Here is a 25,275-nt window from a genome sequence, read left to right as displayed (position 1 = left end):
CCAATTCGTGGTTTCTCCGCGGGCTACCGGTTTGTGTATATTCAGTTCTTAAATATTACGTAATGCACGAACTATAACGCATAAGTTCATCTTCTTCTACCTTGCAGTTACAAAACCAGACAACTGTTCCATGGAAAAATACGAAACTTCTTGTTTGACCTTCGGTGACTACGAGGCCTTGCAAATGCGTCACACCAGAAAGCGGATCAGCAAATCGGAAATTTTGCAACTGAAATTTCACATATGACTCATCCTAAAAACTGAGTTGTACAGATTGATTGGCTTGTTCATCTTTGCCGTTAGCCAAACAAACTGTGGATCTACTGCGCTTGGTTTGGATAAATCAGTTTTTGCAATATTTAATGCCCAAAACTTAACAGTTTGGCCTAAAATGTTAGTCTTTTTAGAAGTTAAAATAAAAGAGCCGTTTTGCCAACTGTTCGATGTGCCTACTCATGTTTCAATATTGAGCAATCAAAGGCCTCCTTTGTCATTTATTGAACAATAGAGCCTATAATTGCCATTTTTTAATTCACTTTTACCTTTACGCATTTCTGGTTATTAAACCAAAACATGGCACATGTTGAAAAGTGCTGAGACACTCCAACACGTTACACTTATTAACTAACTGTTAAGGTCTGCCAAACCATACGGCCAATAGCTGTCTGGTCACTACTACGAGTTTTTCTGCTCTTGTAAATTTATGTACGCATGCGAGTTTCATAAATTTATTGGCAAATGAATTGACAACTGCAGCACAAGTTTGTATCAAAACTGCTTAGTGAGATCAGTAAATGATCACTACATAAAAGCAGCATCTTCGAATACGTACAGGAATGAAGGCAGCACCAAAGGACCTTAGTAAGCGACTCATTTGAGTAGAAGGTTCGGTAAAGTTGACAGGAAGCATTATCATAAACACGTAAGGATGCTACGTTAAACTCACGTTTACGATATTCCACATCACCTTGAAAACAAGTATATTGAATACTGAATAAAATGTGCACAGTCAAGAAGCACATTTGGCGGAACTATTGCAACAGGTGCCCGCGTACGTTAGTCCTAATAGAGTTGTTTTGCGAACTTTTAGCAAAAACTGCTGAATGACCTGCTAGCCAGCAGCGTTTGATTACTGGGCACCTGCAAATGGGTTGTCTGTTTACACGAGGCCAACTGTCGCGATGCATAGAATCTTCGACTCTGAATTGACGTAATCGGCAACAAACGCGCTAAGGCTTACTGGCGGTGAATCGATTACTTAAGTAACTTGACCAGCGGAAGGCAACCTCAGGTGAAAATTCCAAAATAACACTCTGAATAGGAACTGATAGCAAAAATGATTTTAACATCGATCAGCAGCTACACTTTGCGGTGTCTTCAATCACGCCAAATGAAAACTTGCGGTTCCCATCCAATATTTGATTTCTTGTTGGGATTACCCAGATATTTTGTAATCACATTGACGCCGATCATACAAGCGCCCTTAAAAATACATACCAGATATGCGGTATGCAGTTGGCTTTGAGTGAACTTCAATTGACTGCTTCAGTGCGTCCTGGGAGAGATCGTGGAGAACAGAACTATTCTCCATCCTGTTTATTTCTCGTGCATCAGCCACACCGTTTCGCATCACAGCCAGAAAGTTTTATCCACTAGCGTATCGCTAGATAGCATGCTAAATAGATAGATAGATAGCATAATCCAATCGCCATTGAGAAACATCAGCGTGTTTTCCTAGAGGAAGTTTGGAGTTGATCAATAGATGGATAGTTAAAAATTCTTCAACTGCACTTGATCCGCCCATTGTGAGTTCATAGCTAAAGTATGTTAGCAAGCATGCAATTGAAGTACACTCATTTGTACACTAAGTTAATGAACTGGATCTATTGTTGAATTTTCAGCAAATTAGTGTAACATTCACTCCAAAAACGATGCGTGCGTTAGTCCGTTTAATAAACTTACTTTCCTCCCAAGCTTGAAGTAAGTCTATGTAAAACAGGAATAAGTCCACTAGAAACATATTGTTGGGTGGTGCACAGTTTATTTGCGTGTGAAGCTGAGGAGGATATACTTTTCAGGCATTTACCGCTACCATCAACAAACCTGCTCTTTCAACTTCAACTCGATGAACAAAGCGTACGTCTAACAAGGCTACACACAATGAAACTGTACAGCGAACGACGCTTTCTTAGAACGATAATCCAGCAGTTGATTTTGAAGGAATACTGACTGCTGTTTTTAAAAAACTAAGCCAGTTTTACGCATATTGCTGAACCGCATTAGTTTGCCAAAAGAAGAGATTAGTTTAACTCTTTTTTGTGGAAAGCGTGAGTTTTGTGCAACATGATGTCCATCACAATTACATCAAACGTAGGCCTAAAGTGCGCCAGCTTGCGCGAAAGTAGCAACTGCTCATAATAAATAAAGCTAGCACTCTCTGTGCATATGCGTATGGTGGACCAAGTCAGAGTACAAGTTTTCCAGTGTTAATGCCTACCCGTAGCTCAAATCCTAAAATGTCGTACTTTGTCGCCAAAATAACGAAACGCGCTGTAGAAGTTCAGTTTATTTGATGTGCTGCACTTTAGGCCAAGATCAATCTATTGTCTTCTGAAATGAGGAATCTACCGAATTCAGTGGTCTACTTAAGGAAGTCGAAATTTCCGATGTTTGGTTCATGGTCCAAAATTTAGACTTCACGCAATGACTCACCTTTAACACGGCTTGCTTGATGGTTTTGCAATAGAAAGCCACTTGAATTACGTGGGTGTCTTTTAAGTAATGTGAATATCTTGATAATGTGCAATATATTAACAAAACAAAATAGGTATTAAAAATGTAGTGCCTGAGATACACATGTTCAACAATGTACTGCCAGTAAACACAATAGCTAAATGCAGGCTTTTGAAAAGTACTGTCGGTAAGATTTTGCCTGTTTTTGTGCTGCGACTTAGCAGAAGCCTTTTGTAGGCCCTGTTGTTGATATTTTTCACTCGCCAGCACATGCAGTTCAGACGGTTCCCTGGTACATCTCACACACGTGTCATACGGGATACAGTAGTTCTAGATAAATCGACAAGCCTCTTTAAATCTCGGCCAGATATGTTTCTGGTGAAGGACGGAGTAGAATGCAAAGCTTACTATCAGCATACTTTTGATGTCGGCCCGACACATTATAAATGGCTCGATGAGCATAACTAGGGTGTTCACTATTCCGAAATATGCGATGCACCATAGTATAGGGTTCGGGGAAATTCGTAAAGTCGGAAGATTTTAGGAGGTTCGTTTCAAGACAGGGCTTTTGTGACAATTATCCAACATGCCTCCTGGCATAAATGAAATGTGCGGAATACAGTGCGCTTTTTGGATTGTGAGTATATCCAATCCTGAATTCAAAGCTCTTGGTTCGATTGGGGCTCCCTGTCATCTGGACTGGCAATTGCAACCACGTTTATCACCTCGTCTTGTATATAGTAATTTAAGTCCTGTTCTGTTTTTTTTTGCAGCTGAGTCCTTAAATCGGGGATACTCGAGAAGCATATTGTGAAACTTCTTTGAAAATAATGACGCAAACGCTTAAGGAGGTAGAAATCCTTGTAGCATATTCTCTTGTTTTGACCTTAGATATTTATATTCACCACTACATACGCTGTTAGACGTTTGGCAACAAGCTTGTTACCGGAATAATTCGACGTCAAGTTGTGTGTCATCTACTGTGGTGCTGAACCTGTATTTTTTTTCAATTTCATTACTCCCGAAACCAGCTTGATTTGTTTCATCATACTTAAAAAAAACTTCGTCTTACAAACGTGGGAATAATATCGCGTGGTTTTCAGGATGTAACTGTGTTAAGGAGCCGACTACCTGAATCTAAAAGGTGCATTTTATGTCACAGATGGTGCTAGCGTACAGATTCATATACACGCCACCTGAAGTTGAAAACATCCCCATTTTCCTCCGGTGTGTTGACAACTGAAAATCCGTTTAAGCGTATAAGATATGCATCACATGATATTCATACGAACACCATAAAATCATCACCTAAAGAGCTGGTAAATTTTTCCGGCTATAAAATAACCCTGAAGGAACATTGCTAGCGAAGCTCATATCAATATTTACGTCATACAAAACAGGAATTAAATTTGTTCCCTAAATTCGATCTTAAGATTGTTCATATTATTTAGCTAGCACTGCTGTGTCTGCCGATTATTACAAACAAAACTTGGAGCAGGATTACCGAATTTCATTTCTCGTTCTTAATTGTACCAGAGTTGTGGTACCAGGAGGATGGCTGGACGGATCAATCAGAAGTTTACAAGGTCATGAATATTTGTATGCTTGGTTAGTAAACTTGTTCTTTGTCCATACATTAAGCTTAAGGAAACTGGACCTACATAAAGCCAAAGCATATAAAACTGCACTGCCGAGGTTGACTGACTAGTGTATGGCATTTTATTCACTGCAATCAATACCGTGTTGTTAAGATTACATGAAGACCCATTTCATCCAATCTGCTAAAAATGTTGCACAAAAATTGCTTACGTGTTGTCACGTATTCCGATACTTCCAAAACAAATACCGGATGCATCAAATAAGCATTGGATAAAAAGCTGCTTCAAAGGTTTCTAACCCTCTGACGAAAATTGTTTATAGATTTATCTACCGAGTAAAAGACCTTGCTTCTTTAGCTCATTGCTCTTACCACAAAACCACGCATCAGCCAAACCAAAAACCTACGCCATTTACTTCCGTCAGTTTAGGCATTTCAACGTGTAATCAGAATTATTGAGGAGAAAAACGGGCATGAAAATCAACTGCGTTGTTTTTTAAAATAGGATGTTCAATTTAATCAGCGGCATACTGTGTTTACCAAATATTTTGTCACCTAAATCATGCAAGAAATTATTTGATATGGTTCCCAGGGTTAACAAATCTGGTTTAAAAAATTCTAACTTTTGTTTTTTGGGACGGAAAAGATGAGTTGGTGTTTGATATGCTTCCATATTGTCTGCGTCATCAGCTGGACTATAGGTACGTTATTTAAAAGGCCATATCACTTTCTTTGTTTATATTTTTTGGAGAATAACAATGCGCTGTATTAACTTATTGTTTATAGGTCGTCTGTGTCAAGCACATTGACTGCACGTAGAACGAAATGCAAGGCTGACCTAACATAACACAATGTTTAATTTGTCATTTGTGGAAACCAATCTGCTATGTAATCATCTCGAAAAAATTTTGCCAACTGTAACAAGATATATTATTTCATATTCCCAGAAATCCACTGCAAAATTTAACATCAGTAAGAAGATACATTATGGCAAGCTGATTACCTTAATCAGACAGCTTACCTAAAGGCCTTCATTAGGCGTTACATCACAATATAGACTAGTATGATATTATGAGTTTTCGGAAATAAGGAGAATTGTGACTGGAATGCTTAAGTCATCCAGACTAAATGAGCAGATAGGTGGTATCATGTTACAATTCTCTGTGAGTACCGTTGGCCTAAAAGCCATCTGAAAGGCGATGGCATACATTTACTGAAAAAAAAACATTTGTTAAGGGTTTTAGACTTTTGTTGTAAAGCAACAAACGTGCTCAAAATCAACTCGCTTTCATGTCAAGTTTTGGGGAAAATATCAAATTTTGGAAATATACAGCATTTGTTATACTATAAACTACTTACGCCTCCACATAGCATCCACTGCGCGAAGGAATGTAAGGAAATTTTATAAAATATCCCCAATCACGACCCAGCCGGACAACTAAAATTTTAGCTTAATGTAGCACGGTAATTTGCCCCAGAATTTCAACCGGCAATTTTCGTAAATTTGAGAATGTTAAAATCATCAAATGATTCAGCAGGTTTTTGGACACAAAGCACAATTACACGATAACACGGCATTGCAATAAGCATCTTTCGAAATATGAGTAGACTGATGGAGAAATTTGGTAAGTGGTGTTTAAGTTTGCAAACCTCGTTAGAAAGCAGTAACTTACACATAGCGAACCCTACGATTACTATAAAATAGAAAGCATGGGAAGAGGTTAACACTGGTTAGGAAATTTTTCTGGTGAAAGGATATGGTCATGTATGCACTTTATTTTTCTTCAGTTTACCTGGAAAAATGATTTTGTCCGCTGTAAATAAATAACAGAGTATGTGTATTTTATCATATGAACCAATAATGTTTGAATCTGATAAACCTGCTGCTAGAATAACTCAATCCATACATACTTGCTGACATTCCCTTTCCAGCTTGATGAAAAGATTTTTAAAAATAAAGTTGAACTATCAATTGCTTCCTTTATTCGATAAAACAATGTTTCAATATTCCACAATCAGATATTTACTTTACGCATTTGCAAGTGGTTTTATGTTCCATCAACTATCAACTGCTATCTCTATGTGATAAAATAATGCTTTTCGTATTCCAAAGACAATTATCGCACGCATTTGCAAATGATCCCGTGTTTCATAGTACTGGCGCTGCTCAAAAAATATAGGGGCGTAAAAGTGATATCGTTTCTCTGTGGTCTTCATCTGTGTCAACGACATATTTTGTAGGTTCTGTTAAACGTCACACAACTGGTTGAGTTGTGTCTAGTGTGAAAAAATTGGAGAAACAATTTTTGCTCTCTTGTAGAATGTAGGTTGATATACTCTTACCTCTTAATACCCAAGGATGCACTGAATGTAAAAATTAGATTGTTGTTGTGGCGGTATGACACATTGATTTAACGATTACACTTATCACACACCGACCTTAAGCAAGTGGATGAACGTACGGTCTTTCATCATCGCTTTTCCTTCTGCAAATGTTATTAGAATATTGGAGAAAATGGAACTACTGTTGAAGTTTCGTCCTCAGTTGGTCACTGTGCTTGCACGCTGTCAGTTGGAAATTAAATTTGTTACCCAAAAGACATGTGTGACAATTTTTTTTGGTTTTTCGTCTGTGTTAGCTCCCACAAATATTTTCATAGGTTACTACTTAAGCGTGCTCTTGAACTGAGTTGCATACGGTCTTTCTTCCCAACATCTAGCTTGCAATTACTCCAACCGATTGGTTAGTAAGTTGAAAAATCTGCATTAACTTAGTCAATGGTGCCTAGAAATGCCAGCTGCTTTTTGCACTAGAGGGAGTGCGTTTTCAACTGAAAAGTTGAAGTAAAATGTTTAGTTCATTCAACTTTTTTCGTTATGAATAATTTTTAATAAAAGATTGAGTAATCTATTCAGAACTTACCCGATCTTATGTTACGCATTACTGTGTACAGTGATTTTTATTAATCTTCGGCGAATTGGTAAACTTCTTTTTTTAAATTATAAGGGTAATCACTTACGTTGTTCTTCACATGCTTCGCCTTAGAGTTGAAGTAGCAAAAATTAAATACAAAGATTAATTTATATGAGAGCTGTTCTTTATTACTTTTGTTAGCTTTCGCATGCCTACTTTTATATTTATCTAATTAAACGTTAAATCTCATGTGTTTAGATTTTATTTTAAGTAGAATGATTATATATTCTAACAACTTGGGTTGTAGCACTGATAGTGGCACATAAATGCAGAATGTATTAAGGCCACTTCGATCCTAATTCGACGCAAGTAAGAACATGTTTCTAATATTTGAAGTAAACGGCAACATTGTTCTGCCATCCATTGTTGTTGGATGGTTTATATAGCCCATCAGTGCCGAAAAGATTGGAATCCAAAGTCACATTGTTCTCTACGAATTTTTGTTTACGATGGACCTATAAGAGCACAGCAATTTCCGCAGTCTATTTTCATTTGGAATATTATCGCAGTTTGCCCTCCGAATAAAATACTCAGACCTTGAATATACCTGTGGCCAACAATGAAAAGTCTTGGTTCCATGTACTAAATCATTGTGAAATAATTACTGCAAGTTGCAAGACCAACTCCAAGCCTACTTGCTTAGTTGTAGATTTTCTCTTTTATAAAGTGGTAAACTATTTTGATTTTAGGCAACAAACTTACATTTTTGATAGTTAATTAGTTTCTACCAATGTACAGCCCATATTTGTCAATCACTCAAAATGCGTTCTATTAAGTGGAAAGAACCAAAGCTAACCTGCGAGCTGAAGTTTAAACCCAGTTAAACCAAGAATTTTGCGAAAAAAAGAGTATCACGTGTTATCCAACTGTTCCATTACTCACTGATATGTGGTAAACTCAAGCTGTGCCGCAAAGTTGCGAATGACTGCAGATGTGTTTGATTTTTGATAACAGGCATCATCATTATGCGTCTCATCAACCTCTAGTGTGATTTAAACATAAAACCTCAGGCTAGCAACCAGACTACAGTGTTCGGTCATAAGCAACTGATCAGCATTTCTATTACCTCGCACTTGGACATAGATTATGTCCTAACTTGTAACTACGGATGAAAGTTTCTTCAACATGAGAGATGTCTTTCGTTTCGTATTTTGATGGTGATACTAAGAAGGCTTAATGGATATTTGATTCTGCAAAAAGGCCTGATGCCATGTTCTGCCGAAGTTTGGTTCGTCCCTCGTATTCGCCAAATTCACACTGCAAAAATTTGAAGGCACATATAGATTGATAAACGCAACGACTTACAACTAACTTTCAAACGCATTACGGCAGATTTCTCAGCGACACTAATATGACATTATTGGTTTACTATTCTCCTACTTGCTTGATGAGAAAAAAACGATTGTAAACTGACATTCGAACCTGTCTATAAAACTCCACCAAGTTTGTCAAAAGCTAGTAAAACCAGGATTCTAGCAGATAGTGCCATCAGTAACAATTTGTACATATGAGCTAACTGTACAGCCGCTTGGCCAGAAATTCGCCCCCCAGTTCCATGCTACCCTTACAGAGTTTTTCAAAATTTCATGACTGCTTTGTTGGTATTTTAGAGGTTGTACAAGCAAAAGTGATATTGCAAAAATTCAAAGTAGATGACTAGAGATGAAGCCAAATGAATAAAAATTGAATTCTATAAAGCCCTGTCTTTCTTTGCGAACTTACGATTTCCGAGGCAGCGCCTTACTGAAATTACAAAAATATCAAAACAATCGTATCGAGTGCCAAAACATTTAGGAACGGTTGGAATGCTGCGTACCTGTAACGGCTTAACTTCATACGCATATAGAAAATATCTTCACACAGATTTACTGTGACAAGCCACTCCAAGATCTCGGTTTATTCGTAATAAATCTTTTGATTGAAGCATATGCATTCATTTTTGTGTTACAGGTACCGCGGTTGGCTATATTATTAACACCCCTGAACAGTAAAAATATATTTAGGTTATTCCAAACGAGTAAACGATAATTGAAATATTTTTTTCTCATCCCCAAAAATGCTCACCCTCATCGGACAATCAACTCGCCGGCAAATTAACTTGGAATAACTTGTCACCTTTCTTCCATCTATCGCATAGTACATACTCTGATTTGACGTATCGGTTTGCAGTGCGTATCCGCTCTTTTTCATTCCATTAAGGACTATTCTGGCTTTCAATGCGGTGTTCTGGAGGTTCGAGCGCCTCACGTACTAGAAAGACAAGTTTCGTGTTTTGAGTTGTTCCTTTTTTGTATTTATTGATTACTTTAGACGTTATTTCGGCTCTAAAATCAAGGCCAGAAGGTACAAAGCCAAACTTTCATCGGTCTTTGGTTTAAAATAAGAATTTTTAACCCTCCTCTTAAACAGTTTTAATTCGAGATGCTTGGGAACTAAATAATATGGTCTCTATTATGCCCTTTTAATTTCACAGTCCTATTCAGCAAGTCCACACCGTGCAATTTCATCATAAAAACAGATAGCCCCGTCCACTAAGTTTTGTATGCACTTGCAATGTGTGTTCGCGCTACCTCCTTGCTGATACCTTTCCTTAAATAGGGCGACAGTGCTACAACGTACTCTTAGGCCATAGTATTTTGCTCGCTACTGTAAGGGATTGTTGGATGTATTTTTGTTCTTTACGAAATCCTGAGCCAAGATTATTGGCCGAGTTTCTCAAACTAAACCCTTTGGCGGTTTTGTCACAGTTCTGACAACAAAAATATATTGGTGATTTGAGTGTCGTTCCAACCAAACTGTAAGGGGAATTCTCTGCCAAGGATTTGACTGAAGAATATGAGTAGCTAGGTTGGGAAAACTTGGCCTGCGTTATTTTTTCATTTGTAACCCATATTCTTTGAACTGATCTTCTCCCTAATTATTTTTGGTAGCTTACAGCCATTGAAGAGCATTAATGTAACAATAGTTTTTCACATGGTACAGTGTTTACGCCGTTCCGAACGTGCCACCGTAACAGGCATGTGACTATTTCTGCAAAATGTCTGGAAAACCTTGAGTATGGTTGAAGTTACATTCATTTTAGTTCCACTTACGGAGTTAAAAATTCTTCAAGAGGAACTTATACTGCTTTTTCTTTAAGCAATATTGAATTTTGCAGACGCATATATCTATCCTACCATCTTGTCGGTTAATGACAGTCTGTAGTGACCGTAAACTTACTACCATGAAACTAAACTAGGTGTATCACCCACAACCAGGATGATAGGATAAAAGAAGACCATCGCCACTCCAATGTGTTGTGCATGCAGAATTGAATATCATTCATCAGTCATAAAAATAGTTTGCAAGTGCCTCTTTACCAAGACAAACTTACCCAAATTCATGTAACCATTATATCCTGTAACCGAGAATAAATTGTCGTAATCACGCTCCTATATTACAACTTATAGCACAATTTGAGTAGTGCTCCGATGCAACTGGAAGGAGGTTACAAGAATAAATAAGTGCACCATGTGACCCGTACGGTTAAAAACACACGATGTTTGCATTGTCGTACTGAAAATTTGGGGGTTGCAAAACATTAACCATTGAGATCAAAAATGAAACTTCCAGGCTTTCCGCGGAGTTTTAAAGAACAGCAACTGGTGTGATGTAGAACGGGTATGCTTGTTCAGTCAAACGCTATTTTTGGGGCCCCGGTTTTTGAATGTTTGTTAAATGTTTGTTCAAAGCCACACCACTCTAGTTTGAACGGCAATTTGTTAAATGGCATGCAAAGATTGCTTGGTCTGCAAAATAACTCACTGTTGTTCCACTCTGACAATTCACGGTAGAAAATACCCACAGAATGTTGGATTACTGATTGTTGAGGACAGTAGGTTTTTGCAAGTTAAACAAATGTATAGGTAAACATGAATTTATTCATCATTAAATTAGGCTTACCTTTAACTAGATCCTTTTTAAATACTAGATGTAGGGAACAAGGTAAGCTTATCAGGAAACACCAAACATAGGAGAGTAGTTTGCACAAATCATCCAGTTACCATCTGCTTTGTTCGAAACCTAACATTTATCACTAGGATTTGCTTGCAGAAGTAGCTTAACAACTTGAGTAGAGTTTGATGGAAACCACTCAGTTCGTACGGAAACGGTGACACTACTAAGAATTCTCTTTGAAACATCACCGTTTTTGGAAGCTGATTGCGTGTTATTTGAAAGAGTCATCGGGTTGCGACGATCTAAATTTCCAGACATTACTGCCTAGTATGTGCCAATAATTTGGTGAGCAGACCACAGTTCACGAGCTGAATTACATCGCACCTTTTTCATAAATAATATTCACTACAGGTGGTTGCTTTTCAATGCCATGAACAATACGCTGAAGTTGTTTTATAGTTGTGGTGAAAATAATGGAAATCATTTAGATCCTATGGTCCTTACGATAAAAACCCCTTCTACATTTTATCGGCGCTCGGAAAAAGACGTGGTTTCCCTAGCAATATTCCGTAAATTACCACGTCAATTTGAGTGACATATTTGGCTAAATTACCAGCTTTCGCCATGGATCAGTTTTCATGTCAAAAAACGGTCAGCGGTCCACAGTGAGCATTGCCAGACTCTCGCATGTGGTCTCACGCTATGCAATTACTGATGCCAAAAACGCAGAACAGCAGCCATCCTGTTTGCACTATGCACAACAAAACCACATAATTCTCTGTGTTAATTAAGCGAATAACTTTTGCTCTGCATCTGCTACACATTTAAGAGTGCGTATAAAGTTTAGCGATCTTAATTTTGTTGCCACATGTTCAACTCCACACTCTATATACACACATCAAGTTCAAAATGGAAGTGTTCAAAACAAAACAAACCATTTTCGGTTAATGTAGCTGACAGAAATTAAAAAACACGTTGTATGATGCAGAAGTATGAGAGGAGAAATAAGACGCGTATTGTGTTGAAATACTTTGCACAAATGTTGACACATGACCACCTTTACAGTGCTTTAGTTTAATGCTCAAATAAATGAGCAAATGAAGGGTTTTATTCACTACAACAAATGCCGCCGCCAGGTTGAAAATCTAAATATGTTAATGCGGTGTTATCCTCCATCCAGGAAGCTTGGAATTTTCTTCCACATTTCTCCATAATGTTGGTTCTTACGAGTAACTGAAAGAATAAGTTGTGAAAATATTGATTGATCATTTAGATTGTCGCCTGATATCCATATGGCGAACAACTCGCAAAGGACTGAAAATATGTTTGTCGGTGTTTTTACAACCACAGTTCGCCAAATATTTCTGTGAACACGGCAACGTAATTTCATCTCTTCGGACCAAAACTTGAAAAAGAGTGTCGTTTCAGCACGCATTACTTCAGTAAATATAAGATGCTCGTGGGATTATCCAGTATTCTGCTCAACATGGTTTTTAGCCAAATGATACTAAATTCTCATTGTGACTTCATGAAAACTGAGATTTGATATTTAACACGGCAAGTCTCCTTTGCGGGTCCGATAAACGTCATCTTGCTGTCTTAGAGAAAGCCCAGCAAAATGAAGTATAAGAGTACACCTCCATTGTTCCTGGGTATCGTCATGGAGTTAACAAGTTTCAGTTATCGGGATTGATGATCAAATTATCTTAAGTGTAGATTTAACAACTTGAAAATAATCCTATGATAACTCTGAATTTGACACACCCATTCTCAAGCAGTGCTACACCTCGCCCCCTCCTGAAGAAAAATCTATGAGCATCAGCGTAATTTCTATGAGTATAAATTTCCTGTCCGCTATTGAAACCAAGTCATACGTTTTGTTTTGAGCCACAGATATTATCAATTCATGCAATGCGATATGAATGGCAGCACAGCCGGGGGTTTGATCGAACCTCGGAGCGCAGAAACATTCACAGCTGTTTTGCCGTAGTTTTCACGTGCTTGTGTTTTGGTACGCATATGGTTGTTTAGGCTGGTTCTTTGTGAGTCCCCCGTCAGAACCAGCTGTTATGCAAATGAGTATATTTCAACAACTTACGTATTGTATTCAAATCCACTTCCTCTGTTGTTTGACAATAAACAGTAACTGAACTATACTGTCGACTCAACTCAACCTCATGTCGATAAAAAGCAACGTAAGTCTAAAAGCAATTAATGTGAGCACATCAGGCTAAACCAACGAATTTTCGGCCTAAGGACATTTGCTCTGCAAATATATGAGCTATACAGCTTATGGTTGAATCCACTGAACACTGAGGCTTTAAAGTTAACTTCTATCACCACATAGTCACGCGTCAAAAACAGTCAGTAGAACCAACAGTCTAATGTTGTTTCATTTTTTGTTTTCTTTGCTTGTGTGTAAAGTAGAACATATTTGTAATAGTGCAACTGTTGTACAATTTGTTCCAGAACAGTTAATTTTCCATCTACTGTATATAATTGCTCGCTCACGTCCTCTGAAATTATTTGGCAAGTTATATCGTCCACCCAGCTATCTAGTCGAATCACTACATGTACACCGAAACTCATGAAGGTCTCTCCGGCAGCCTATTTTGTCACCATCAATCGGGACAATTTTCAATGCCACGAAAGCATTGTATCTTATTTTAAGCCCAAAATTATGCCAAACTTGTCAAAGTGGTATTTGATTTACCGAGCTAACAACAGTTTGGCACACCGGCAAACCCTATTTCCTCACCAATGCCCCTCAAAAGTGTTGAAGGAAAGTCCGAATTTTTGGCGAAGGCGTAAGCAGGTTTCCGCTCATTCTGAATGATTTGTCAGTTCACTGTTGGCTGAAAGGTTTGATTGCACTTTAAATGAGACTTTTATGAATAAATTTCTCAATATAATTGTGGTTTCAAAAATATAAACCTCTTTAGTTTGATCAACTATCAACACTAATTGCATCTTTCCCCTACGTTCTAAAACTAACGTACGTATGCGATTTTGATTACTCTAAGATATGCCTCTAACCCTGATGACATTTTCTTGTATGCTGGAAAATCAGTAGCACAGATTACTAGTTTTCTACCACGCCTTTTGTGGTGTGCAACTGCAAACGTAAATATTCCACACAACAGCTTTTAAACGGAATGACACAGTCTCAAAACCCATAATGTAGCTTTCAAATCATATCAAAATATCTAATAGGTTGACCATCGTCCAACACCGTTTATTTTGCAGTTCCCGAAAACTTATATTTGTAAACCTACGAATAGTTGGATGGAGAAGACTTGTGTTAATTTTAAGTTTTCCTCCATCAAACGTCATAATTTGCCGATCTCCCTGACAACAGAGACAAGCGACTCTTTTTACTCAAGAATCTAAATGCAACTGCTGTGTATGGAATCTCTACATCTATATCACGCGTTAGTCTTTCATATGCACATATTTTTAATAAACCGATGTGCTGACACTCCGGCAGTTTGCTCCAAAAGTGTTTTGATGGAATAAACCCTTCCGTGGTCTAAATCACTTAAGTGAACTCAATTTTTCATCCGAGATTACATTTCGACAACGCATAAGTTTCGTGCTCGTGCCTAGAAGCGCTGTAGAAATAGACCCCCATCGTACTGCACTCATTATTTTCACGGCGGTTGTAATTTCCCCACGTCACAATTTACATGGATTTTTCCACAAAACTTGAAAAACGAACCTTGTTTTCACAGAAATAGAAGTTCTTGGTTTAGATTCGTCCTCATAAAATGAGTTGAGCACGTTTTGATGACGGCGAGTTACTGACGCGCAACCGCTAACCAACCCCATTAAGTTTGACAACCCTCAAAATTATCTTTTTTAACATCAAGCAATTCTTTCTGAAAACTCCTGCTATGACGTTTGGTGCACCACATTATGGTTGCACAAGTTGATTGGTAAGTTTTCAACCAATTTCAGGTCGCCATACGCTTCCTTTTGCGGCAAAGTTACAATATTCCGGGCAAAATATCGTTGGAGCGAATAACCACCTACCATGTCTTGTGTTAGAGTCACATATGTATCGGACGGGTGTCAGTAAGTCCCTCTACCCCACTTGACGTAGTCTTGCAGCACACAATTAATTAGACAATACCGAACCGCCCGAAGTCCCTTTGGACTGGACTTATTCAACCTAGGCTGAAAGGCAAACAGCATATTTGCACATTTTAGAAATGATCAGTTGATTTTAACATATTCCAAAAACTAAATTGCGGAGGTGTTCTGTGGGGTATTAATGATGATTTTTTTCACACAACTGTGCAAGATAGTTGATTACGCACATCACTCATACAACAGAAACTGAGCGAGCAAAATGGGCAAGATAATAACTAAAACATCACAAAACATACAATTTACGAGGCCAAATTTGTACTACGTTATTAGTTGTTCCGCTGCTCTACGCGCAGCATCTGTTCTCAAATTGAGCTTACCAAGATTACGGATTTTCGCAACTTCTGAAGCCAACAAAAATAGGTAACGGTCACAAACAAATCTGCAGTTTAAAATATGTGTACCCAAACTGACAATGAGAGAGTATCATTCACAAAAACTGACAAACATGTGCAAACGGATAACCGAAAGCCCTATTTTCGTCCTGCCTGTTCTCATTCTGAATAATCCATTTAAATTGTAAGTTGCCGGCAATAGGTTGAAGGATATTCCAAATTCGGAGCATTTCTGTCGTTTTGGATGGCATCCCTTTAGTACAGTAGCCAGTAGTATGGATGAAATTAAAACTTCATTGCAAAAACTAATCGGAGAATCCCTTAGCCACACGTCAGAACTGGTACACTTCAAGGTAAAAAAAAAAGTGCAAACAGTTACTAGTGGGAAGCAGAATTTAAAAAAAACTAATTGTTTGTACAAGCAGTCACCCCGTCAAGTAGGTCGATCTATAAAAATCTCTGAATTCCCAATACTTCGGACAGGGAAATGGAGCACTAAAATAAATTATTCACTTGACAGGGGACAGGCATCAATAGAATATACCGTCCAACCTATCTGGGATGGATCAACTAATCGAGACAATTCGCAGTCTCACGATAGAAATAATACGTAAGAACAAGTACCGCATCACCAGGTGTTCTTCACGGGCAGCAATGCAGAGACTCGTCAATTGTTTTTCTCTCGATAGCCTTGTTGTTAGCAAAGAATATTGCACATCAAGTGCAGAAAAGCGTTCAGTTATTCATACATAACAAGGTACACAAGCAGTAGGTTTACAAGTTGCCGGGCCACTACGATCCGCCACCAAACATTGAGGAGTCTTCTCTTAATAGCATTGTTTGTAAGTATTCCGTTCGTGTAGCCACCGTAAGCTTATTTTGTTTATTTCAATCACCTAAGCCCCATCACAAGAAAGGTTCACACAAGCCAGATGTATGAAATTAGTGGTTTCTGGAATCATTTACCGGGATGGTCCACGTCTACTTAATTGGCAATGTGTCTTGAATTTTCTCTTCAGTTGCCACTAATTTTACAGTGAGTACAAATGTTCAATAATACCGAAACCCTGTGCAGCTGTCAATTCCTCGGGCCATTCATGAGGATATCATGCGCATCACGAATAGGATTACTGTGTTAAGTCGGTCAATACATGTTCGATTGAGGAAAAACTCCGGAGGATTGTGACAAGGCCCAACAAAAACACGAGAACTATCGACTTCGTGTAGTTAACTTCATAAGGCGAATAGTATACTTATATTTTACGTATTATTACACTATATTATATTATATTATATTATTTTTAATTCCTCTTGGAGAAGAATCAGAGCCTTATACTGACTGAAAAGTACTGAATAATATAAGTGGACAAGCTAGCAATTTTTTTTACTTATCCAAAAACCGACGTGTTATCAAAAACACAGAAATCCTCATGAAAAACTCAGAAAAGCCCCAGTACATCGGTCGTATGGCATAGACGTCTATGCCAGCCAATAAATATTTTGAACAGACAAATATCACTGATTCTTTTCCGTAGTCAAAAGAAATCTTTCTGATTGTTTTCCAGTCCGCTTTAAAATTCTGCCGATTTAGTACCCCACTCAACTAGGTAAAAGGAGAATTTGTGCATATATTCGCACATAAACTCATGGAATTTTCACCAAACTTTTTCCGATTGCTGACCAACCATGTCGCACCAACACTTGTCTTCAGTATCCTTCCGTAGTCACTTTTCATCAACATCGGAATTACCTAACGGTTAAGAATGAGAAAATACACCTTTCCTAGGAAATATGAAACTACCAACAGCAATCTGTGCGGTTGTGTTTCATTTAGTTTGCGGAGTGGTTGGCAGAAAATTAGGCCAAGAAATTTCTAGGCACTGTTTTTGACACCCGACGCCTATAGTTACCCCCCACTTAAGTGCACGACAGCAAATTTCAGGCCACTTGGCCAGCTAAATCTGCATGCACAGATTGTCGCTTTCTCGCTATCGGAGCCCGAAAACACGCCTATTGCCATACTCCGGCAAGTAGAGGTGCCACTCTCTATTCAAGCATGACAGTATATGACCTATAGGTCAGCTGTGAGCAAACCACTGATTCGACATACTGAGTGATCAGTAATATGGTTTACATGTTGAGATAAACACATCTACAATAATTGTATGGACCAATACGAGTAAACTAGAAAAATTAACCAGCCGACTATTTGAACAACTAATCTTAATCAGATTAACTCAGAGGTTAGAGCTCTCATGCCTGGTAATATAGTATTTGTGATAGGTATTCTGCGATCCAGCTTGACTATCTGTACAACCGCTGGCTGTTTGTACGCATAAAGCTGACTGTGAGTAGAATACAGTGTGGAAATAAAATGCCCAGTTTGCTGATCCTAAAAGCATTTTGTTCTACTTAAACCCACTGGATTTTACCATTTGGAGGTTGTCTGGTACTATGGCAGCAGTGGCCTTTAGCGGTTCACACGAGTGAACTTTAGCCCGTGCAGACTTGAGGAGATGGGACCGTAAGTTACATACTCAGCAAAATTAATGATTGATAAAATTTCCACAGCGAGAAGTAACTGTTACTGGAGTGTCGTATATGCATCCGATCTACTAATGTTACAGACAGCTCGCGAGCCACACAATGGCTAGACATATTTTACAGATTCGAATGAAATATTGCTGGCAGTAGTTCAACATAAATCGGTCGCAGTATATCGATTTTGGTACCGTCGTAGATATAGCATGCTAAGAGCTTCAGTGTCAAGCAAATGCGGAGCGGCACACCCGATATAAAGAACAGTGGTCTTTTGCGCTTGGCTTTTGCTGCCAAATCTAGCATTCCTACAAACCTAGCTTTTTTGTTCAGACAATTATAGGTAAAAACTAAGGTTGTGGAGTAGGACTCTGTAAATGCAAACCATTGAATTAGTTAATAAAGAGAACAGTTTCGGAAACAAGACTCCTGCTTAACAGACTCACTGTAAACTCATCTTAACATATATCAGATATTTCCTGTTTACATTTGTAAATTTATCTATATCCGGGCTATCATATGTTTTTTTCAGTCGAAGAATACTATTCCTCAGCGTACTGAATGTCATTACCCTCAGATTCTTTCAATCGTATACTGTATATACTTTTTGGGAGTTTGGGAGTAGAAACGGTAGTCGAAATAAGAAGGTCCAACTTAGTACATCTCTTCACTGCTGTATCACATATATGAAGCTGAAAAAAGTAGCCCTCAAACTGTGCAGTCTGAGTTATATTTTAGTCTACGCGCATTAGTTTTAAACACCCTACCAGTCGTATAGACGCAGTGCACGACTCGGACAGCGAACCTGTGGATAGGGCATCAGTTCTATAACGTGTATCGCGATATCTCGAATAACATACCAGACGAAACATGAGGCGGCCTAGTTTGGCATATTCAGTTTCCTAGGAACATCACAAATGAGAGATTCAGCCAGCTTTTAGGTGAACCTGTCGTCAAAACCAAACTGGTATGCAAATAGGTGCAGGTTGATAAGTCCGCCACGTTAACAATCGTAATGAATATGCTAAGTAATTCAAATAACGTCAGACTTGCCTAGACACTCAGATCACCAGTTACTTAGTCCGTCCGCAAAAAACTAAGTAAAATTCCTACGTCCAATTGGGACAAGCTTATATATTGATATTATGTAGTATGTTATTTTATATGTATATTATAATACATTTATATCGTATATTATATATTGATCCTGATTAAGATTGACGCATCCGATAGAGCATCCTAAACAGTGGGAGACGCATTCCTGTTAAAGGTTAATATTTTACAAGGAGCCTCTATCCAGATGAAAACTTCCAGAAGTTTTCAGCCTGTCGTTTCCTGGCTTTGTTAAAATTCGTCAGCTGCTACGCAAATCTAGTCTACTAGATGTGATTAGGCTGGTTAACCGCCTAATCCCAGCTGCTCCGTGTTATTTCTGAACACATTTTTTTCACAAATTATATTAAATATAGACCCGAAATAGCAGGCAAATTGAATATCAAAACTAACCGTCATATGAGATTGAAACTAGGGAAGAATAAACGCACAACTCACGATCAAAAACAAATTCAATATCTATGGCGCGAGACTGGCATTCTCAAAGCTTATTTCAGAAATAATTTATCTGAGACTTGATTTCAGAACATTCAGTAAAAAATGATGCTGGAATTTCTTGATAAGTGTTTACATTTTCTACCGAAACAGTATCTAGCATACACTTCCAGAAACAAACAAGTCGACTAAGAAAGCCTTGGGAAAACAATCAAGAACACTTTTGACCAAAACAACATACAAGCTGGACAATTTAGAGATGCCAAAGCTTTCACCCATTCTAGATGAAATGATCCCTTAGTTTCCCGCGGACAACCGTCAATGTGAGGAATATATCTCCGTTTAGAACCGAACAAAATATTTGTTATTTTAAGACCCAGCCTTATGCTTACCCTATTTTCAGAAAACCTGGGTTGTCTGGTCGTTCAGTATTTAGACACTACCTTGTTGGTCACGGTAAAAGCAAATAATGCGGTGCGGAATTCACTATTCAGCACTAGTAATTCTATAAGTAAAAACACAATAGTCTATTTCGCCAAAAGTGACAAACTTTTATCGATTTGAAATCAAGCTTGGCGTCCAGAAATACTCATTTGTGGACTTACAGGGTTCAAAATCAACTGAAACAGAAAGAAATTGTGAGGTCACAAACGAGCCGGTAAGTGCTGGCGAAAATACATGCGTAGCATTGTTGGTTGACCATTTGATCGTAGTGAAGGATACAATATAACAGTATATTTTGGTAACTAGCCCACACACACTAACCATTACAAGTACAATTACAGCCGAACGCTTGACCGCCGCTGAGTATAGACATGTAGTGTGGAAGTGTGACCAAAGAACACTTGACTTATTCACTTGACTTATCGAATAGTGGAATTCTGTTACGGTAGGTTAAATTCGACCGGATAGACATCAACCATCAATCAACTACATGGATCTCAGTCGAATAATAGAAACAGCTTAGATCATTCAGTGCGAAAACACCGTGCTCAATGGTCTAGCTGCATTTCGGCCTGTGACAAAGAACCAGTCGTAGGTCTCCAGACAGCTATTAATTAAATTGGTGTATTGGAGTACTGAGCCAACTAAGTGGATTCCACCACATAATCTGGTTGGCATTTTTGCATTCAGTGATGTCAGTGATTCACATTACTGCATATATCTGCATAGTGGCTGAAAATTTTTGGTTTACACTTGAACTCATCATCTGTCTGCTAAATCTGCTCTGACGCCCGGATTTCACAGATGACGAGTCATTTATTCACGTATTTCGTGAATCAAATCTATTTGGATCTCAAATCAAGTCTTTGCATGTGGCGCACAAGAAATTCCTAGGTAGACGTCGTAGAGCCTTTTACGAAGTAGGCAGACAGTTGACGAGCAAGCAAGAAGCAAAATTTAGGCGGGCTCAAACGACAACTGTGAGATGTAGATTGGGTTTTGTAGCTGAAAGCGGCCTGAGTATATTTTTTGCTCACTTCACCTGCAACATGTGTTATCAGATTGATATATGAGAACAGTTAGATAGTTCGTGCGCAGACATCGTAGTGCACGACATAAATATAAACAAAAATAAACGCAGTACCATAGTCACTTACGAAACACCTCAGCTTTCAATAGTTGAACGATAGTCAGAAGTACAATGCATCGTGCTAGTTTGAAAATCATGTTCAGTGAAGCAACTCGGCGAACAGACAGGTGAGCAAACTGTATTTATACTCTGAAGGAGTTTTTTAGTCTAAAGCTATGTAATCTTATTGGCTCACAATCTTTCGTACTAGTTTACCTACCATCAACATTTTAGTAGTATTGACCAAAAGACCAAATGGCATGAGAAATAAATGACCTTACTACACTGCACATGGGATCGAGATGCTTCCAGTTGATAACCAAATCTTATGATCTATCTTTTACAAGAGTCTGTACGTGTCCACCACAATCAGGTAAATCAGTTGCATTTTATCGTTTTTTTTAGTCGTTCTTATTCACACTGCCGTCTTAAGTACCGTTTGAACTCGAGCCGAATTAGATGATGATTACCCAGTTTGGAATTGATATGCTTCTGATCCTCTTGGATTCCGGGTTGTTTAAAGTAAAACGAGAACTACACTATCATATTTTGCGATCTGAAGTCCAATTTCATCGATCGCGCACCGAACGGTGCGATGAAATTTGATCCAAGCGGTCAAGCCATCACTAATTACGAAGTACTTCTTACGAGAACATGGGGTGTTTCCAAGGGCCCTTAATCGTTTTTTCCTCAACTCACGTTTAGGAGATACTTGCGTTCACATTAGTAGAACGCAAACTTGCAACACTCGTTTGAGCAATCGTTCTCGTGATCTTTAAAAGCGCTGGACTCGAGTTTCGCTCATCAACAGTGTAAATACTTGGCAGTGCGCGGCATGCGGGGCGATACTGTCACCACTACCCCATCAGCTAACGCTGGACGTATTTGAATTTTCACGTCTGAGGAGGTGAACATTTTGAGTGGTGTAAGATGAAAGCCGGACGCCTCAAACGACGACCCAGTAAAGTACGTTTGTTGTGTCGGTCGGCCGGCTCGTCTGTCAGAACTTTCCAGCCAGGTAGCACCACAGACGCTTGAAACCTGTTGAACAGCTTTGTTTTAGTTGTTGATTGTTGCGGGATTCATAGAATGGACACTCACATGACTCTTATTTGAACGTTCATCCTCTTGTTCTGGCGCAATCAATCAAACAGCTGTTGACAAACTGTGACCGTAAGGAGTGTACCATGAATCGGTATGAATTTGCAACACGTCGCCATGCTCAAATGTTTAAAGCTTATTTTTGAGCACCACCCCCAAAACGCAAGTAACTCCATCGAGCAGCGAGTTATGTTTACGCCCCACTCTTTTGCCTTCAAAAGAAACGTATACCGGTAGATGGACAAGTTGATCTGAGCTCCCCTACTGCATTAACCGTAATTAATATTGTTCCGAAATATTTGGAGTTGGAAATTACCGAAGTCTTTGAATGTTCGCAACGTAGCTAACGGTAATACAGTGATGATAATTTTGTGATCACGAGACGGGGAAATGATGATGACCTGCTTACCTCCTTCGGTACCGTTCACACTCATACTAAGGGCTTGCGAACGTCCAACTGTAATCCGCGTGGTGATTTCTCTCACTATGAATTAGAGAAGCAAGTATTAAGGAAAATAGTTTAGGAGGCTACCTTTTTCAAGTGCACAATTTGACTTGGATGTAACCTCATGCGCCAGAGATTTTGAAGCACTGTTTGTATGCCAAAAGAAAGAACACAATAACCCTGACGTTGCCGTTCTGTTGCGATGGGTTCCAAAAAATACAAAATGCCTAGTATAGCTTCTCCGGTAATCAGGTGTAATAGGACTTAGGTTGTTTTAATCCACATTGGAAAAACGTGATAGAACTTTGAAAGGGTCCTGAATGAAAGTAAAGAAATTATCTCCGGTAACGAAATGCACCGAAATATGTTCGTTTGGCGACGAAGGGCTGATCCTAGCCGCTAGGTGAACTTTTGCATAGAAGGCCGTTCATGCTTAACACTTGGTGCAGCTGAAGTTCGGCATACTGAGTACTAGGTGGGCATTCGGGTGGAATGTGGAATTGTTGGGGATGTCAGTATCCCCAAAAACTGCTTATTTTCCGAGTTATTGCCAATTTATTTTCAAAAAGTTTTGAAATTTTAAATTTCGCGTCCTTTCCGCCATGTTGCATCTCAATCCGTAAAGATCGCGCTCTTTTCCTATTGGGCAGCTATACTTTGTGTGCATTAGCTGACTTATCGCTCCCAAGTTCGCTCGATATATATATACGACGTTGTTCCCGCTGTAATTCGCCTTTGGTTGAGGCAGTAAAGGCCCTCTTCTGAAGGTCTGGTCTTCTCCTCTGTCTGCGCTAGGAGTGGTTGGGCTCGCGTCATAGCTGGGGAGTTGTGCGCTCGTTCTCAGGTCGCGTATATCCGTTGGTCGTACCCGATTGCGACACATAGCATTTGGCGACGAGGTGTTTCGTTCTACTCGTAATGGATCCTGCGAAAGTAGAGGCCCTACTCGAGCAACAGCTTAAACTCATCGAGATGCTTACGCAGCTAAAGGTTCCCGCTAGTAGTGCTACGTCCAATCCAGCGCTCGCTCAGCAGGTAGATGCGATTGCGAATAGCATAGCGGAATTTAACTACGATCCAGACGCTAACGTTACGTTCGAGACGTGGTTCCGCCGCTACGAGGACCTATTCCGAGTTGATCTCGCTGCGCAGGACGATGCATGGAAAGTCCGGCTCTTGCTTCGTAAACTTGGCCCGGCAGAGCTGGACAAGTACTGCAACCTCATCCTGCCACAGAACCCACGCGACAGGTCATTCGATGACACCGTACAGACGCTTATGGTAACCTTTGGGGAACGGTCGTCTCTATTCAACACGCGGTACCGATGTCTAAAGTTGGTTATGAACGAGTCAGATGACTTTTTGACACACGTTGGCATTGTTAATCGCGAATGCGAACGTTTCAAATTGAAGTCGCTCACAACTGACCAGTTCAAATCCCTGATTTTCATATGCAGCCTCCAATCTCCCAAGTTCGCAGACATACGGACGCGCTTGCTCAGCCGACTGGAGCAAGACCCCTCGCTGACACTCAACGCCATTGCAGACGAATACCAACGGTTGACTAACCTACAGCGTGACACCACTTTGGTCCAATCTGGGGGCCAAGGTGGTCCCGAAGTTCATGCGGTTAACCAGGCCTCCAAGCCACCTGGCTCTCAAACCTCTGGCCTGTCCTCCTCTGGTCCGTCGCGCTCTGGCAATGCCCAATCAAGTCAGCAGAATGTCCAGAAGAGGAAGCCGTCATCCCCGTGCTGGCACTGTGGGGCTTGGCACTTTGTCAAATTGTGCCCCTACAAACAACATCGATGCCGACAATGCAAGACCGTTGGCCACAAAGACGGATACTGCAAGGCACGCCCAGCCAGTACATCCCATGGCGCATCCAAGCAGCACCCACGCCCGCAGACTTCCAAGCAGGTGGGCTCCGCTTTGAGCCTGCTTGCAACATTTCAAGTCAGTGCCCCGTCACAACGGAAGTTCCTCACTGTCCTGGTAAATGGACGTCCGGTCCAACTGCAGTTGGACACTGCGTCGGACATCACGATCATATCGGAGACACTTTGGAATACGTTGGGGCCACCACCTACCCGACGCTCATCCAGAACCGCCATCAGTGCCTGTGGCGGTGAACTGCGGCTCTCTGGAGAACTGCAATGCTGTTTCTCATTCAATGGAACGACATTCACTGGGTCATGTTATGTTGCTGCTGCCAAACTGAACCTCCTTGGCCTTGATTGGTTCGACCGTCTTGGTTTGGCAGATGTCCCACTCAGTTCCATCTGCAACGCGGTCCGTTCTCACGTTCCTGCCCCAGATCAAGCCGGTGATATTATTCGGCGCTTC

General features: G+C 39.6%; 1 protein-coding gene across 1 annotated transcript in view; it reads right to left on the bottom strand.

Annotated features, from left to right (window-relative positions):
- T265_14877 (hypothetical protein) overlaps positions 1 to 25,275 on the bottom strand; it is a gene marked incomplete at both ends in the record, with an annotated part of 73,512 nt that overhangs the window by 8,992 nt on the left and 39,245 nt on the right. Inside the window, one exon of the mRNA XM_009175637.1 lies at positions 22,894 to 22,968. Within this exon, the coding sequence (XP_009173901.1) occupies positions 22,894 to 22,968 (75 nt within the window). The remainder of the gene's footprint in view (positions 1 to 22,893; positions 22,969 to 25,275) is intronic.

This window comes from Opisthorchis viverrini, assembly GCF_000715545.1.
Source record: "Opisthorchis viverrini unplaced genomic scaffold opera_v5_285, whole genome shotgun sequence".
NCBI lineage: Eukaryota > Metazoa > Platyhelminthes > Trematoda > Opisthorchiida > Opisthorchiidae > Opisthorchis > Opisthorchis viverrini.
This window is presented reverse-complemented; position numbering and strand designations above follow the sequence as displayed.